The 19451-nt window shown below is 38.9% G+C and overlaps 1 protein-coding gene across 1 annotated transcript in view; it reads right to left on the bottom strand.

Moving 5' to 3' along the window:
• Positions 1–12511: 12511 nt before the first annotated feature.
• Positions 12512–19451, bottom strand: part of NOL12 (nucleolar protein 12) — a gene marked incomplete in the record, with an annotated part of 12097 nt that continues 5157 nt past the window's right edge. Inside the window, 3 exon segments of the mRNA XM_015817288.1 lie at positions 12512–13023; positions 14675–14760; positions 17905–17959. Coding sequence (XP_015672774.1) covers positions 12855–13023; positions 14675–14760; positions 17905–17959 — 310 coding nt within the window.

The raw sequence follows: 19451 nt of genomic DNA on the forward strand, positions 1-19451 counted from the left end.
TGCAAGGAGTGAAAATGTGGCAAGGAAAAACTTTCCCATTCATTGTTATGCTAAAAACTGTTATCTCTATGAATGGAGACCCAAGATTTTTTACAGTACTCAGGAAGCTGGCATTGTAGGGATTGGGATATCATTAGAGATAGTCTATTCATTTACAATACAGTTAAAAATAAATAAAAATGAGTAAAACCTTCTGAAATAATCAAATCTTACAAGAATGGTATTTTTATTTTAATATGTATTGTATATTGTGGTTAGTCATATAGTCCAGGGCTTTTCAACCTTTTCACCCACTGTACCACTTTTAGGATATGGCAACATCCGAGTATCACCAGTCGCCTAGCAAGGTGTCAAAAACTTGATGACCAAAAAAAAAAAAAAAGGAAAAAAATGATAAAGTACAGGTAGTCCTCGACTTACAGCAGTTCGCTTAGTGACTGTTCGAAGTTACAATGGCACTGAAAAAAGTGCCCCCCCAAGCCACAGCCGAGCAAGACACCTGCCTGCCCACCCAGCGGCACTCTTCCTCCTGTCCGAGGTTTTTGTTGTTGTGAGCATTTCTGTTGGGGATTGGCAGCGGGGGTGGGGTGGGGGGGTGTTTGGTTTTTATTCCCCTCCGTCTGCTGGGTGGTTGCAGCAGGTTTTGGTCACTTCACATGACCCTGGGACACTGACCGTCATAAATATGAATCAGTTGCCAAGCCTCTGAATGTAAATCACAAGACCCTGGAGATGCTGCAACATTCCAGCTGATCGGCGCTTCTTCTGGGCTCAGTAGAAGCGCCAGGATCAGCGCCGAGCTCCAGCTGGAGCCTGGCACTGATCCTGGCGCTTCCGCTGAGCCCTGACAGCCCCAAAGAAGCGCCGATCAGCTGGAAAGCGGCACTGATCCTGGCGCTTCCACTGAGCCCTGACAGCCCTGCAGCTCCAGCCATCTCTCGCTCAGGCTTGTGCGGCGCTGCCACCGCAGCTCATTCCCCTCCCCCGCTACCACTTTTCTAGGATGGTCGCATACCACCTGCCAGGTGCCAATGTACCACAGGTGGTACCCGTACCACTGGTTGAAAAAGCCCTGATATAGTCAACCAGATGTTTAGACCACATTTGGCATTTTTATCCACCAATCAAATCCTTCCCAAAGATCTGGAGTAGGCATTATGATTGTCTGTTCTCAACAATGTGAAGTCACAGCTGCCAGTACTTTAACTGGGGTTGGCCATCATGTACATCAACTTCTTCCCAACAACCTAAGATGTTGTAATGTATTGGCATAGTATATTTGCAGATCCAAAGAGTGTGGCCTTTTACAATTGACACATGGAAATTTTGTCAATTCACAGAATTTTTAAGTGCTGTCCAAGTTTTTTTGGGTATGGGACCCAGTGTGCTAATAACCACTAGGACCACCACAGTCAGTTTATGCCATTATCTTCCTATTTTCAGATCTTAATATTTGTGATCTTCTTCAATTCTTAAAATTATTATTTCAGAAATGGTTTGCAGTGTCTTCTTCTTAGGACTGAGAGAAAGTGACTGGCCCAGGGTCATCCAACTGGCTTTGTACCTATGGTGGGATTAGACCTCACAGTCTCCCAGTTTCTAGCCCACTGCCTTAACCACTATACCAAACTGGCTCTCATGTGTATCAATATCATGTAAGACTTGTGACATTATGCAAAATCACGTCTACCATATAAAAAGTTTGTTCATCCCTGTTACACACTTTTGAAGCTTGACCAGGAAACTCTGTATGCCTACTGAAAAACTGGCTGTAAGTTTCAAAAATAAACCATCTTTTGTCTCACAAATACAGTACTTACCTTTCGCTTCTGTCTTCAGAACCCACATATACATAGACTTTACACTGGGATGCTAGAATGCACAGAGGGTCCCATGGATCAGCAGGATCAAATGCGCTGGTACTAGCAATACAATTAGGAAGGTTTATGGCATCTTTTTTGAATCCCTGTCAGAAAGAATTGATAAGCTATAAAACATGGGCACAAAGGTACCCTATTGCTTCTTCAGCAGCTCTCAGAGGAAAGGCAGGGGTTATCTTCTGTGAACAATTAAAATCACCATTATTCCAATGAGCCTTTGGCCTCTGTTGGTTTGATTATAGGTGCCCATCTTAGCATTTTAATCAGATTATTTGGTTATCTGATTTTATTTTAATTCAGTTTGTTGAGTTTTATAACTTTTGTTTTGACATGTTGTAGTGCATTGCCTAGAATCTTTCAATACAGGTAGTCCTCGACTTACAACCACAATTGAGCCCTTTTTTTTTTTGCTAAGTGAGATATTTGTTAAGTGAATTTTGCCCCACTTTACAACCTTTCTTGAAACAGTTGCTAAGTGAATCACTGCAGTTGTTAAATTAGTAACATGGTTGTTAAGTGAATCTGGCTTTCCCATTGACTTTGCTTGTCAGGTCTCAAAAGGTAATCACATGACCCTGGAACACTGCAACGGTCATAAATGTGAGTCAGTTGCCTAGCATCTGAATTTTGAACACGTGACCATGGGGATGCTGCAACGGTTGTGTGAAAAATGGTCATAAGTCACTTTTTTCAATGCCATTATAAGTTCAAACCTTCACTAAATGAACTGTTGTAAGTCGTGGATTACCTGTACTGGGACAACTAATAGTTAACTCACTGTTTTTTAAGCAGCACCTCAACAAAGAATATCTCAAATGTTTTGTTCACTTTACAAGATTTGAAGTTCACATTCAGTCATGGCAATGACTGAGCAATCTGGGCCAGTCATGCTCTTAGACCAGCCAATCAGGTTAGTTGTTAGAATCCTCATGTTAACCTCCTTGAGCTCCTGGAGAAAAGGTTGATATAACCTAACAAATAAAGAGGCCCAGAATGAAAATCATGGACCAAAAAGCTCATAGACTAAAAAATATGAATACCACATTACCAACACTTGTCTCCAACACTACAGTCAACCTCCTCTGGCCATTGGTGCATACCTTTCTTCAGAGGTGATAACCCACTTTAACATTTAAGATAGTTATCTAGTACCCACAACTCATTTTCAATGCAGCTTTTCCCAGACCAGCCGATATAGAAGGGATATAAAATCTATAATTCAAAATATCTGGAGAGGGGCCATGCACTAGCTACTCGTATTACATCTATATCTCTTTATGGACCCATCTTTGCCTGGCAATATTTCCAAGCTCCCACTCAGGCAGAGCTCACAGACTGTGTGAAGCCCAGGTTGCTGAATAGGTCATTAATTGGGTTCACACAACACCAAAGTTAAAACAAAATCAACCAATACAGCTTCATGGAATTTACAAACCCATTTAGAGGATACTTTTTAAAAAATTCTTAGCTTATGCCAGACTAATGGAATAATTGTATACTGAAGATTACAATTGGCCACCCCAGTTCCAATCCTATAGACACTGTTAAACCACAGATTTGCTAATTGTAGCTTAAACTTTAGTGGAGGTAAACCACCGACTCATAGGCTGAATTCATATATCACAGAGCCATAAACCACTATTTAGAAGTGAAAATCAATCATATTATGGCTTAGCATATGGTTCCTGATCAAGCCCATGATTATCAGGGATGAACCATCTAATGAGAAGCATTGCCTGCTCTGCTCCAGAGAAATGGAGTGTAAGCAAATCATCCTCTTCTACTTAGATCTACTTAAAATGTGCCTGTGCCTTTAAGAGCATCCTATTGCCTTATTCAGCTAGAGAGCCATCCACCCCCCTCAACCCAGTCAGGTTACCTTAACAGATTTTGATCAGCAAAGGGAGGGTCCCTAGCAGACTGCTGTCAGCACCTCCATTTCCCTTCCATTGTCTTGCTCAAGCTCAGGGGGACTGGCTCTGGGCTGCACATAGCTGAGCCAGGAGGAAATTCTAGAGGGCCAGGACTGGAGAGAAGAAACCTCATTACTATTTCATAATCCTGGGCTGATGAAGCCCAGTGAACAAAACACAACGTAAAACCCATTGTTTACAGAATACAAGTTGGCACTCTATAAGGAAGGATGGTGCTAATGCTTGCCCAGTCAATCTAGACCAGGCCAGAAAGCATCCTACAGCCTTGCAGAAAATAAACAGGGCAGGTTTCACCTGCTGAGTAGCCGCCTGCCACAAAGCAATTAAAGACACAGAATTCCTAGCCCTTTAGAAAAGAAACCTCCTAGAATCTCCACAGTAGACCTTGAGCTGACATTTTCAGCCACTGACACCTCCTAACACAATCCTTAATTTATCATTAAAATATATATTTTTTTTTACTAAACGTTAGAATTTTATTGATATTCCACATTTGCAAACAGTACTACAGCAAGCAAGCCAATAGGAAGGAGTGTTCTTTCCTTTCGGCAAGCCAACATTGTTTTAGGAAGTGCTGGGGCTGTGACAGGAGTAACTTCTCTGCTTTCCTCAGGATGCTTCAAAACAGGAAAATAGAGGATAGTCACTTTTGACACTTTCAGCAGCCTCTCCACACCCACTTCACAATCTTCAACATGCTACCTGAGAATTGTTAAGTGGGGGGGGAGAGAAATCTAAGCCCTCTAAGAACACCAGGTGGATGAAGGTTAGTTTACAGCCTGAATAATCAGCCTTCTAGTATCACAGGCAGGTGCAGAAAGCTGCATTTTAGTAGATGCAGTCCTACAAGGATAAAAAAGGGGCATTATTTTCAATAATCCCACTTTACATTTTTAAAGGTACAGGAAGGAGCATGGTTTGCTGGTTCTATGGCTGAAGAGCCTGGTGAAAGCATCTACCTAAGCAGAAGTCAAAGGAATCCAGAGAGAACAAAAGGAAGTAGAATAAACCCCAAATAAGGAACAGCCAGCAGTCCCAACTGAGGGATTGCGAACAGCCTATGAAGAAAGTGCCCCATCACCAAGTACTCCTTGGAGGAATAATGGAAAGAGGATGAGGCAATTTTCTCCCTATGTGTTTCGACCACAACAACCTCCACTATCCCAAACTTAGCACAGGGTCATGGATTAGCACATCTAGAATATTCTTAAGTGAGAGGAAGAACTGCAAGTATTCAAAGTCATCCTGGCTCCCTTGCAAGTTCTGAAAAATATAACAGTAGATAACTTTGGAGAAGGACTCTCAAAGTTTTTGAATCTGCAGTCATTTGCCATTTTTTATATTGGCTGAGACTGATAAGAGTTGAAGTCAATATATCTGGAGGGCACTGTGCTTATTCCACAATAATTTTGAGTTTTTGTTTCTAAGATAAATCATTTAGCCATTCTGTCTCTATTATAGCATACATATAATTTTCCTTTTGTGGCATTGTTCATACCAAGATGTCTATTGAAGCACATGCTTGCTTTAAATGTTCCACCTTTCTTATAATTATTCTGCCAAGTATCCAGGATTTGAATCTTCCTGTGTTTCAGATGAAGGATTCCATAGATATAGGCCCATTCTTTCAGATCTGGCAAGGCATCACTATTATATTACATCCCTTGATAGTGCACTTTTTAAGATTCCTGCCTATCACATAATATCACAGTGCCTATAGACCATTCCAGCAATTCCTGTCATATTCTGTACTCAGAATTGCACAAGAAATTTGGCTTGGCAAGTCAAAATACCCTGTTTCATTGTACTGAAATTGATTAAGTTAACTACTGAAACTTATTTTGAGATTACTTTAGTCACGTGCTATTTTTCATTACAATTACAAATATTTATTCTAGGCTGGTTGAGTATACTATAGACTTACATGTAACTTATTTTATTTATACATTTTCCTTTTGATGTTTTTAAATTGCAATTTACAGTTTGAGAAGTTTATCACAACAAAGATAAAAATTCCCTTGAGTTCAGGGCAACTACATAAATAGATCTACTCAAGCTTTTCTGAAGGATTTACAACATGGAAGTGATTTGCCATTGCCTTCTTCTGAGGTGTTTTTTTCTTTCAACTTTCTAATTTAGCTTACAGCCAGAGGAATTCCTAGTTATATCCCATCCAAGTACAATATTAAAAACATCTTTTGCCCTCTGAGGACAACATCTGATAGAGATTCAGGATAAATTGCCAAACTTCTTGCTTCCACCTTCATTCCACACCTGCAACATCCACAACACAAATATCAGTACCAACTCTAGCACAAAAGTGTTTTTAAATATATATAAAAATGTAAAGGACAAGAAGTGGGTTCACTGAACAGGATTACTACCTTTATCCTCCTTTTCATTAAGAATTAGTTTGTTGGTAATGTTTAAAAGGGAGAATGAAGCTGCAACTGATAAAAGCTTAGCCTTTTAAATAAAGTCTGCTAGTTGGAAAAGGTGCTAACAGACTCTTGATTTTTTAAAAAGGGGATTGGACGCCATTGCCTTAAATCTTAATCACCAGAAATATTGCTTCTGTTTTAACCCCTTACTGTTGTAAAACTCCTCTTGTAACATTTATGATGCTACCCTTCCCAACACTAAGCATTCCTCATGAATTAATTTTTCCTTCATATCAAAATTAAGCTCACCTGGTTACCATGTTGATGAGCAGTGATTGTTCGCAAACAGTTCTGGCATCGGTTCTTGGCAAACATATTGGCCTCAAATTTCTCACAGAGAACATAATCAGCTGGTTCGGACATAGTCTATGCAAGGAAGGAAAGATGCCTTAGGCAAGTAGTTTTGTGGAAAGATGGAGACAGCAGGGAGGGTAGAACAGCTGTGAACGGATCAGAAGACAAGACACAACAATACCCCTTGTTTCCTCCAAACTTATCAAAGAGAAAACATTTTGTACAGCCTGGCATCTACTGGCAATTGTAAGATAGCTCTCTCATCACCTGGAAAAGAATTTTCAGAAGAGAATATCAAAGCTAGAGATATGCCTACAATTACATGGGAATCAAACACTCACCCACACAAGCATATCTTGTTTAGGTAGACTTGCTATGTAAATTTTCTCACTTGTGCCAGCAGAGAATCATCTTATAAAAGTTTTTTTCAACCTGCTGTCTCCTAGATACAGTACAACTGCAGTTTCTCAAAAAAAATTTTTTTTAACTTGCTGGGATCCTCCAGCAAGGGTTATTTTGTAGATAACTGTGGTTTACAAAGGAAATACATTTTCATATTTCTTACCTGGATGCACATATTTTAGCAAAAGCTCTTCTAATGTTAAGAAGCTATCTTTTGCCATTGATGCAAGTATGATAAAAGGCTGAAGAAGTATTGTATGCCTAAATATCTCCTGTTCCATCATCCCAGCTGAGAGACATTGCTTCTAACTTTCAGGTACACATAAGTGTGTTGCATGCCAAAACACTTGTACTTATCTTGATGCTTCAACATTATATAATGTTTTCATGTTTGACAAGCTTATTCTACTTTCTAATAGATAGTGGAAATGGTGTGGGTCAACATGAAGCTTAAGATTTTGGAAAAGGAAAATGAGAGCAAATCATCACAGCCTAATTTTAACAAGAGAGCAATCACTGCGCAATTCCATCAATGTAAGAACCAGCTTAATGACAGTGGGTACTTTTCTGTATTTTTTATTATTTGTGATCATGAGGATATAAATGTAAGTCAAATGATTTTGACTGAACTAATTAAACACAACTGCCCTTGCCATTTTATATTTCAAACATAACATTGGTTTTATATCCTTAATTTCCCATCTCAGTTTCTTCTATGTTTTTTATATATTCTATTTGTGTGATTAATCTATGAATCCTACTGTGCTTTTTAGTGCCAGTTTGTGTAGTGGTTAAGGCATTTGGTTAGAAATCAGGAGATGCGTTAGACACAAAGCCAGCTGGACGACTATGGATCAGTCATTTTCCCTCAGCCCTTGGAAGGAGGTAATGGCAAACCACTTCTGAAAAACCTTGCCAAACAAACTGCATTGATTTGTCCAGGCAGTCTCACAGAATCAGACATAATTGAAAAAGGAAAAAAAATTATCAGGGTACAACATCCCCCAAGAAAAGGAATGGCTATAACTCATGCTACCGTGAAGTTATATCAACCAATTCTTAGATAACTAAAAAACACACTCCACAGCATAAGCTCTACACAACTACACAAGTAGTTTCTCTTCCTGTCAGACAAAATGTAGCTCCTGCTCATTCATTAGAAACCCGACTTAAGAATTTAGCACAACTTAGGAGTCAACGGTAATTTTTAGAAAGAAAATTAGAAATGCTTTTTACAATGCATATCATGGAAAGACTCAAATTTCATAATCCATGTCTGCTGCACATCTTTCTTTTTATATGCTTCCTTACGTGATTTTTCCCCCTTTTCTTCCACTGTTTTAAATTATCATGCAATACATTTAGAAACACATAAAAATCAAGCACAGTCACTTGAAACTATTCTGGAACTTACTAATAGAGGAAAATTTTATTGTACCTGCAAGAAATTCACAACCTCTAAATAATTCACTTTCTGCCTGCAACTGAAGAAAATAAAATATCAACAATTACCAACAATTGGAAAATGTAAATTTTCTACTGAAAATTTAAATAAAATAATACCATCTTATTAAGAATTGGATAGTTTTTAATACTAATCTATAAGTAACTTGTGACTAGAAAATAGCAAGCTCATAAAGTATCACTACAGAGTATAGAGGAAAAAAACGCACCTTGAGAATGCAACTCCTACTACGCACGCCTATACTTAGTTACAACTAGAACTCTTCCAACCACCGACCTTTTTTTATGAATACAAACTTTCCTCCGAGGAAGTGGATCAAGACTCCACCCACTAACCTCCTTTCCATTGGCTGCACGGACCACACTCATTTGAATGTACTATCTCAATTGATTGTCTCAGTGGGGTGGGCCGATCAGCAACAAATGAAATTTCTGGCGATATTGAAAGTTTTTGAGTTGGAACTTTTTCGGCTACGGTGTTTTTGCAATTAAATAGACGCCACCTCTCCCCCAATATTTTATTACAACCCGCGTTGCAGAGTGGTTGGGTGTGTGACTGATTTCTCCCCTTCAGGCTTTCTGTCAGTGTTAACACGCTTGCTTTCCTGCAAACCATTATTTTCTTTAACGCTTTCGGTCTTTTCACCTCTATAAGGAGATAAAGTGCGAAATAGCGTACTTAAGCAATGGCACATGTTTTGACACCGCATCGCATGAAGGGTATTTTCTTGATTTTTGCCGTGGTTATAGCATCTTTGGAATCTCCCTTTTCCATGACAGTATGTGCCAACTTTTGCCGGATCCTGCTCTAGGTCAACTCTACCACAAAAGTGTATTTTTGGCAAGGATGCTGTTGCTACTGATCCAGCATTGTAGCCTTTTAGGCACACAGTACTGTTTATTGTAGGCATATGCGCATTTAGATTTTGTTCCACAAAATGTCCTCTCAAAACAACCTGGGTGGTGTGTAATATAGAAATCTTAAATATAAAGAGCCATCTCAACTAACCTCAACCTTCCCAATGAAAAACCTGACCAAGCCCCTCAGTACAAACTTCAAATATGATGTATCTCACGGAGTGATTCTTATGATGAAAAATGATAGGAGGAAGCACTATGTGGGCCCCCATGAGTTCCAGAACAAATGAGACCATCTTCATTGAATCAGGATATAAATCAATCCCCAATACATTGCTAAGTTGATTGACAAGGTAGATTTTATTGCAATTATCTCAGTATTCATAAGTCTTGTTTTTTCATTTCTCATGTACAATTTAGCATTATTATAATTTAGCAATATCTTCTTCGTTTTCTCTCAATCTGTCTCTCCCTTGGAAACCTTTCTTAAGTGTCTCTAGTTGGATCTTCATTAATCAGGATTATGTTTCTTTTCTTTCTGCACAAGGGGAATTTTGATTAAAACAAAGCTTAAGCATCTCTTTCTAGACCACCCAAGCTTACTCTTCTGCCTATTAGTAGGAAAAACTAATCTGTTGCACATTTAAGTACATTTACAGTAATTATGGATGGTCCCCAGATGTAGCAAGCCAAATGAAGATAAACCCTGCCATCATAGGCTGTAGTAGCAGAGAGAAAAATACCTAGTCATAAAACATTACAAGCAATTCCACCATTAAGTATTTGCTCATACTACAAACAAAGCCAAAATCAAACCAGCCACATTAGAACTTAATCTCATCTAAGAATACCAACCATTGTAGCAGCCATCTCCAGTCTGGCATCTTCCTTCATACATCTTGGTCATACTGGCTGAAAATTCTAAAGCCAGAATCCAAACACATCTGGATGGCATCAGGATAGAGAATGGTCTATACATTCATTTAATGGGGTGGGGGAATCTTCAAAGGCGGCAGGGAATAAATGCAAAAATTCTACGTCAAGGTACATATGCTCTCTGGAAATTAGGATCAAAGGTAACCACCCATTCAATGCTATCCACTGGAAAACAGTGAGAATATTAATAATAAACTTCATGTCTTCGTTACTGAACATCTGATGGAATAATACAAGATGCTGAAATTGGTCTGATCCAGCAGGGCTCTCTAAATCCCTCCTCCCACTTGTCTGTTTCTCCTTCCTGCAATCCCTGTTATAGAAGTGGGGCTGAGCTATCTGGCAGTTGTTTGTACTTCAGAGCAGTTAGCAACCTGGTCTCCAAATGTTTGGACTAACTCCCATTAACCATATTTGCTAGAGACAGTGGGTTGCCTGTATGGTTTAAAGTGTTGAGGGAATAGTTCCAAGATGATATTCCTGCTAACAATTCATTTCTGATGCTTGTTTCTACTATGTTTAATCCTAGAGTATTTTGCATGACCAAAGTCCACTTAGACATAGCAGTTAATCATTTTATATTAAGTATCCAATATAAGCGAGGCACCACCAGGTTCCTGGCGATGAACTGCATGATTCAATTCTCTGTTCCAACATGACATTGGAGGGTGACACACTCACTGTAGGGTTCACCACCAACTCCAATGAATGGTCAAGGGAAGCAGATTGCTAGCATAAAATGGGCAGAGGTTGCCTTAGTGATTTTCCAAGATTTACAAAAAGATAGCCATCATACTATTAACCAAATCCACTAACAGGACCTCACAAGGCCTCCCCACATGATTGTAATGCAAATTTGGACAGTGTTAAAGGAGGTATTCTTTTAAGTACTTGGATCTTTACAAATTAATCTCAGCACCTGAAGTACAGTCCAGTAATCACAACCAGTGTGACACTTTCAGGACTAGCGTGATAGGGGCTCTATATCCTCCCCTCTTAACCATTAGGAGATGTAGTTTGCACCAGTTACAGCTTTGGGGCTGACTTCAAGATAGCTTTATGAAGAATTCATCGCAGCAATCCAAACGAAAGGTTCCTTGTGCGTGGAATACTGACATTAGGCTATGCCAGTCTGTGTAGGATAGAAATTCGCACAATTGCCAAAGCTGGATTTGGGTATGCAAGTGTCTTCTTTAAAAGATTGTATCATCCCATTTATTGAGTGAGGGCTTTCCAATAGCTGAGAAATCAGAAAACATACCCTCCTCCCTCACCCCCCCACCCAAAGAGGAAACCACCCATGAACCTAGTGTTTCTGTCATTTACCCTTCAAAGAGAAGGAGCAAAAATACTTTATCCAGCAAGTGCTGCCTTTCAAAGTCCTCACATGACTGAGGCCACAAGACACATATACAGCTTGACTTCTAGGTCTCACCTCTCCCTCTTTCCCTTCCTTTGTTTTCACCATCATAATGCATTATTTCTCTGTTGTTCTGGGCTCTGTTACCAATTATAAGTAGATCAGAAATATTTTGGCTTGGCGTGATTATTGCCAGGATACAAGCAACAGCATCTGTATTGGCTTTCTCCCCAGTTTTCCAGGCTGCTGTTAGAACATAATACAGAAAATCCTCTTCCTGCCTCCTCTCCTTTTTGCTGGATGGGCAAAAAAGTACATCCAATAAATTTTCTTGATCTGGAAATCTAATTCAGGAATTAAAAATGTTATTGACAGAAGCCCTAACATTTAAATGTACTGTAATTAAATGATGCTCAGACACAGAGCCAACCCTTTGGGAGAGGGACTTTTCAGAACGAAAAATAAAATGAAGAGTTATGGATCCACCTAAAAAGCATTTGGATCCATTTGGAGATTTAAAAAAATCTCTGACAGCTAATAGATCAAGTACGGGACTTTTAAGTGGAGATAGGGATTCACTATTTCCATAGATTCATTTCCTGTGAGCACCAACAAGTTATTCTGGGAATGGTGGCAGCTTCTATGTTTTGCCACGAGAGCAAAAAAAATTCAAAAAGTTAACAGCTACTTTTATCTTCAATGCTTGTTTATGAGTAGTGGTGTAATTGTTTGAAAATGTCACAAAAATTTATGACAAATATGTTTCCTCATCAAGAGATGAGAATTAACATGAATAATAGTAAAAAAAATGTGCAAGAAGAAAATATTGCTATTATCTGTGCCAGCCTTACCCAACTTGATACTTGACAGATGTGTTGCACAATATTTGGGTGTTTGTCCCAACAAGTTGAGAACACCTGGTTGTCCATGGCTACTCTTTTATACCTGTTTTTATTTCTGAATCCAATACATGAAATGATATTGTATGGAGATAAGAACCAGAATACAATTATAAATGTGGCCTTCCCCAATCTTGGGAAACATGATATTAATCAGGGATTTAATTTATCTCTGAAAAAAAAAGTCTTTGTCCACCGAAATAAGGGAAGGTAATGAGAGAGGTCTTTCCCAGCAGGAGACCTACACAAACCAAGATTAGTCTTGCTTGTACAGGCTCAACATTTCTTAGTTCCTGGAATACCAACTATCACCTCTCTTCTGCAATCCTGAGCAGAAGACTGTGTTCTCCAAGCCAATTAGCAGTTTAACGGTCCAAGTCAGCCTTTCAGTCTTGGACATGTCTCCTTTTGCCTGTCATTTTCCGGCGCTGGGTCTTGCTTGTTCGTCCTGTTATCTTTTGGCCTCTGTTCTTTACTCCTTGTTTGTGGTTGATCTGTTTTCTTTTCCTCTTTTTCTGACTACGGGAATGCAGAGAAGCAGTGAGGGAAGAAATTCTGTTGATAGGAGAAGAAAATAATGATTGTTTCTTAGTTTTAAAAAATACAAGCCAGCTTTTAGTTCTCAGGTTTATTCACCCTTACCTATGTTCCTTGCTTTCTCCTTGTGATGCTTGTCTTTCTCCTCTATTGAGGATATTCATTATACAACTTGATTGGTAACATTAATGAGTTCTGGGTCTCAAGCTGCCTAGACGCGAGACTTAATGTTATCAAGGGCATTGAGGCACCAGGAAAGATCCATAAGACCTTCTTGTAATAACTGATCTAGGCAACATGGAACACCTGATAGGACTATGCCGCTGGTTTTCTCCATTGCACTAAACTTCATCCATAGGATGATATGCTGGACTTCAATTCCTCAAAGATCTCATTGCATGGGGGAAAAGCCCCTATATACTATTGTGGCTGGTTTGGGGCCTTATATGCTATGTCAACATAGCTGCTGTGGTTTGAGTTACAATTACAATTGGAACTGGAATTTCTGTCGTAAGTTGAGGTTACAAGTCAAATTGGATCTGATTTTACAACAATTTTTAAGCAGTTGTTAAACAAATCACCACAGTTGTTAAGCAAATCCAGCTTTCTCAATGGGCATTTTTTTTGCTGGAAATTAGCAAAAAAAGGTTGCAAATCATGATTAATGTGCCACAGGATGCTGCAACCGGTCATAAATATGAACTGACTGCCAAGCTCCTGAACTGTGATAACACGACTCTGGAGATGGTGCTATGGCCATATGTGCAAGTATAGGTTGTGACTTTTTCTGAAGCCATTGGAGCTTTGAACAGACATAAAATGAAATAGTCATTAGTCAAGGGCATTATAGTGGTTTATTCAAGAAATCATGATTATAAACACAGCTCAGAGCTATGTATGTCCAGCCAGCTTTAGGATCTTTTAAATATTTAAAGACAATTCTGAGCTCTAAAGATAGACAGTAAACAGATAAGAAAAAAAAATAGTCTCCTTGGAATAATTCTGACTTGAATGTTCCTCTTATTTATAGAATTGCCAGTCCTCTTCTCATATTTTATTTTTACATGCCTTAAAAAAACTGTACATCTGAATTTCTCTGGGCAGATTATAAAAGTTAAACAAAACAATACAAAATGCAGCATTATTGAGAGATAACAAATCAATTCATACTGAGAAAATAAACTCTGCAGCAATAAATTTAGAACTAGAGGGAGAATTAGAACTGTAAAAAAAAAAATCCCAACGTATTTAAAAAGACTAAAAAACTAACTCATTTGCCGGGTGGGAAAAATATATTTACACAGGCAAAAGGTTAGGGGTAGGAGTATTAGTATACTTTCTAAGGAAAGAATACCATAAGAGAGAACCAGCAGAGAGAAGATTCTTCAGTCACATTTCTTCCTAACTCAGCCAGTAATATCTTTACATAAATAACACTTTCACTCTATGCCCGCTTCCCCCTGACTGTATCATACTTACTTCTACTATTTCTTTCTAACATAAGTTGACAGCATATCCCATATCTGTCTACTCAGAACAAAACTCCTTTAAATTCAATGGAGTTTACTCTCCACTCAATGTTAGAATAATCTCTAAGCAAATCTTGGGAGAACAGATGGGACATTCTGAATGATTCGGTAATTAAAAGTAAGTCACACAATTGTAATACCTCTCAGACAGAAGAGGATCTCTAGCTTTCTTAGGCAATGTACATGTATTCAAGGTGTCTTCTGCTTCCAGGTCAGTATTTTCTTTCTAAAAAGAAGGCACGTGAGCAAATAATGAACCCCACAATGAAATCTAGACATGCAACTAGAAACACGATTTGATTTTCTAAGCAAAATATTAACATTTCAAATTAAATGTTAACACTTTAAAGAATAGTAGCTATCAACACCAAGACCAAACGTGTAGAACCAAAACTTAGCATCCATCATTTAGCACTGTAGTGAACTGTAATCCATAAAATATGGTTCAGAATTTGGTTTCTAGTTGGATTCAGGCAAACTATTCCCTTCCATAAACTTTGAGAATAACAGCTCAAATGGCATTACATTCATACTAAAGTACTAAGATCTCGTATATTTAGTTGCACAAATACATGTATGTGAGAAATGTGTAGAATCGTGATTAGACTGTCAGACTATGGCTGTGGAGATCACAGATTAATACCCACTGAGCCATACTCCTCACTGAGGGATGCCGGCCAATTTTGGGTTCTTCTTCCAGGCCCCTTTTTCACATTTTATTTTTGTGCCTCCCAGTTAATGTTGATTCCTGATGGCAGTCTGGATTAGAAACTTAAAATCAAGTTACTTTCCAACACATCTCTGAGTGAGCTTATCCATTGCCATGGGGTTAAGTATCATTAGTCAGTATGCTAATGGTACGTATGTTTCCATCTCTATTCTAAGCTGACCAAACAGTGCCTTCAGATTCTCTGTGTCTGGTGGCCTTAGGGGTTTAAATGGGGGAGGAAAAAGCTTTGGCTTAACCCAAACAAAACTGAGTAGCTGTGGGCTTGTTTACTCTCTCTCCCCACACCTCACTCTGGATGGGATAGCACTCCCTAGGCAGAATTGCTAAGCAATCTGAAAATCCTGCTGGACCCATGGTACCTCCCAAATAGACTAGTCTTACACACTGTATATGGGTCTAACATTGGCAATCCAGATGTACCATGATCATGATTACTACATAACCACTACATAAGCACTCACTTATCAGCTTCTGGATGCAATTCAAAATCCTGGCTTTCGTTGATAAAGCCGTTTATGGCTCAATGTTGGGTTATTTGAGGAACCACCTATTACGGATAGCTGCCCATTCCACAAAATCCAACAGAAAGAGAGTGCTTTGAGTCCCTTCAAAAAAGAAACAACGCTACTTAAAGGATATATGAGGCACACATTCCTACGCTTTGGAATAGCAGGTCCCCCGAGATCTGGAAAGCGCTGAATATCTGTAAGACTTAAAAACTTGACACACATGTACACCCCAATTAAGATGTTGGATGAGCTTGTTGAAAAAAAAAGGTTTAGGATATTGAGATGTTATGTTTTTGTGCCATCAGATCACCTCTGATTTTTACAACTCAGCAGCCCTCTGCTTCACTGAAACCTGGCTTAATTGATGAGAGAGGCTTGCATATCCCAGGGTTTCAGATACAGAGGGCAGAGAGAATTGCAGAAACATCCGATAAAAAGAAGGGAGGGGGGGTCTCTGCTTTTATATCAACCGATGGTTCAAAAATGTAACTATACTAAAGAAATTCTGTGATGTGGACTTAGAGACATTAATGATCAATTGCAAACCATTTTATTCTCCACGAGAGTTTTCCTCATTTCTACTAATTGCTGTGTACATTTCGCCACAAGCTTATGTAAACAATGCATTACGAACTCTAGCGGACTGATTATGTGGGTTGAAGAAAAACATCCTGATTCACTCCTCATTGTGTTAGGTATCAATAGTGCTAACTTAAGTCAAGAGCTACCAAAATACTTCCAGTGCTTCAACTGTCTCACTAGAGGCAAGAATACATTAGACCACTGCTACACAACACTAAAAGATGCTTATCGGTCTTAACCACGAGCAGCTGTGGGACACTCTGATCACTGTATGATCCACCGTGTACATGTTTATAGACAAAGGCTTAAAACCCCAAAACCAACAATTAAATCAGTGAAGTCTTAGACTGAGGAGGCAAAGCTGAAGCTACAGGCTTGCTTTGACTGCACTGATTGGAAAGTTTTTGAAGATATCTCTGCAGACTTGGATGAACTCACAGACACTGTAACATCATATGTTAGTTTTTGTGAAAACCTATGTGTGTCAACCAGGAACTTGCCAATACAGTATACAGTAACAATAAGCCCTGGTTCACAGCTAAACTCAAGCAACTATGTCGTGCCAAAGAGGAAGCCTACAGGGAAAAAAAGATAGAATGCTGTACAATCAGGCCAGAAATGTATTAACAAGGGAGATCAGAGCAGCAAAAAGAAGCTACTCTGAAAAGCTAGGGAGTCAGTTCTCAACAAATGAACTAGCAAATATGTGGAAAACTCTTAAAAATATCACCGGCTAGAGCAGGGGTAGGCAACCTTGGCTCTTTTATGACTCGTGGACTTCAACTCCCAGAATTCCTGAGCCAGCTGTGGAGGCGGTGCGTGTCCCTGCAGGTGGGCGGGGCAGGGGGCAGGTGGGGGCGGAGCCAGCAGGGCGGGAGGCGGAGCGGGGGTGGGGGGGGTTGGGCACTCGGTCTCTAAAAGGTTCGCCATCACTGCTATAGGGCATTGCACACCAGAACAACTAGACATAAGGACAGTTTTTTCCCCCATGCCGTCACTCTGCTTAACAACTAATTCCTACACTGTCAAAATAGTTAGTAAAGCTGTATCACTATGATACTCATCTTTCCTATTACCTATCCTTCTGACTATAACTTTGCTGCTTGTATCTTACAATTTATATTGTTTTTTTAGTATCCTAGTATGATTTATGTTGTTTGCTTAGCTAGTACTCTATGACTATCACTAAGTGTTGCATCTTATAATTTATGATGAAGTGTTGTATTTCACGATTTATGATTAATGTATTTTCATGTTGTATATGATCATGATTATCACTATTACTCGTATGTACACTGAGAGCTTATGCACCGGAGACAAATTCCTTGTGTGTCCAATCACACTTGGCCAATAAAGAATTCTATTCTACTCTAGTTTATATTGCATGCTGTGGCCCTCCTATTGTTGTTCATTTGTCTGCCTTTAACACCTATGTTAGCCAACCAGTTGAATTTGTGAGTTAGGCAGCCATATAAAAAATACATACAGTATAAATATTTTTTGTTAAATTAACAAGTGAATAAACAAGTTAATAAAACAGATATATTACCTCATTTAGCCCCAGCACACGATCACCAGAAAGGTCCAGGTCACTGATGGTAGTATGTCACTGTCATACTAAACCCACTAGTATCGAGTAGCTAAGACAAGCTCTACAGTGATCTACAAGGTTAAGTAGTCGAAGGAGACTCTTCTACTTTATTGTCGGTATTAAAGAACACGTTTCCGTCAAAGAAGTTAGTTAGACAACTTCTTACCGTAGATACAAGATTTAGGAACCTCGTCCCCCTCCCCCCTTTCTCCGGATGGTTTTGTGGGAGGGGCAGGCGACTGCGCACGCACACTCATGTATGAGCACCTGTTGCTCACGTGAGTGGGGCCAAGAGCACACATTATGCTTGCATAAGTGAGGCCCCAAATGCTTGCAATGCATGTGTGCATGCATGCACACGCATCAGCCAGCCACTCACGTCCTGGTTGCGAATAGGCCACGGCCCACAGTTTGGGGACCCCTGTTCTAAATGAAAACCTTATGGAAGGAATTCTTTAAGCTTAGACCTTTCAGCCCTGCTACCATTACATTCTATTGTTTCTTTACATATGTGGGTTGAACAACAATTAATGTCTTCATCTCCATAACTTTAAACAGGAATATTTTAAGAAATGAAACATGAAAATAATCCTTGAAGTAGGTTCTTTTGTTATCTGTATTTGCTACATTATCATCACTATTTACTACACAATTCCACCAATGGTCAAGCTTCAAGTATCAAAAAAGAACTCCATACGTATCTTTAACCAGATCTTGACAACCTTCTCTATCTTTTCATTTGAGTCAGATACCACGAAAATATCTTTCATTTTATATATATATATATTCTATGAATTTGATTATAATACAAATCTACTTAATGAGCAGAGAAAGAGTAAATAGGAAAAAGAAAAAAGATAGGAATATAGTAAAATGTCTTCCAATCTTCATCACTACAAGTTTAAACAAATTTAGTGACTTTTTATCCCTATAAGTTTATAATTATTTCTTCATCCCATCGCTTTTCTAGACAAATTCATAAAACACCACCTCAGATCAGCAGAAAGTCCATACGGTAATCATTCTTCTAAAGACTGAAAGCTTATACAGTGCAACAACAACAACAAAAAAATCAACACTAAACCTCCCTCCAACTGTTTGTGATTAACAGCAGTGGCCTAAACATAGTCACACTGAGTAGTGTAGAAAATAACACTTAGTAAAAGTGTGCTAAAGACTATAGAGTAGAAAAACTAATTCATTAAAGAGATCAAATGTTTCAAAACTCATAATGAAGATATGGTTTGACTCATGATTCATATTTATTTACCCTCATTTTAGACAAATTGTATGAAACAGTCTTTTGTTCTCTAAGTTGTCATCTTATTCATTATGGGATTCCAGGCTAGGTTACATCTTCAAATAGGATACTTACCTAAGGCTTCTTCTCTCTCCTTCAACATCTTCATGTATTCTTTATGTCTCTGCAAGAGAAGCAAACAATAGATATTCCAAGAGTTTTCAGACCATCTCCTAAACTGCCTCATTCAAGTTGCTAGTTAAAA

The sequence above is a fragment of the Protobothrops mucrosquamatus genome, unplaced genomic scaffold (genome assembly GCF_001527695.2).
Source record: "Protobothrops mucrosquamatus isolate PMUCROS unplaced genomic scaffold, P.Mucros_1.0 scaffold569, whole genome shotgun sequence".
Lineage (NCBI taxonomy): Eukaryota > Metazoa > Chordata > Lepidosauria > Squamata > Viperidae > Protobothrops > Protobothrops mucrosquamatus.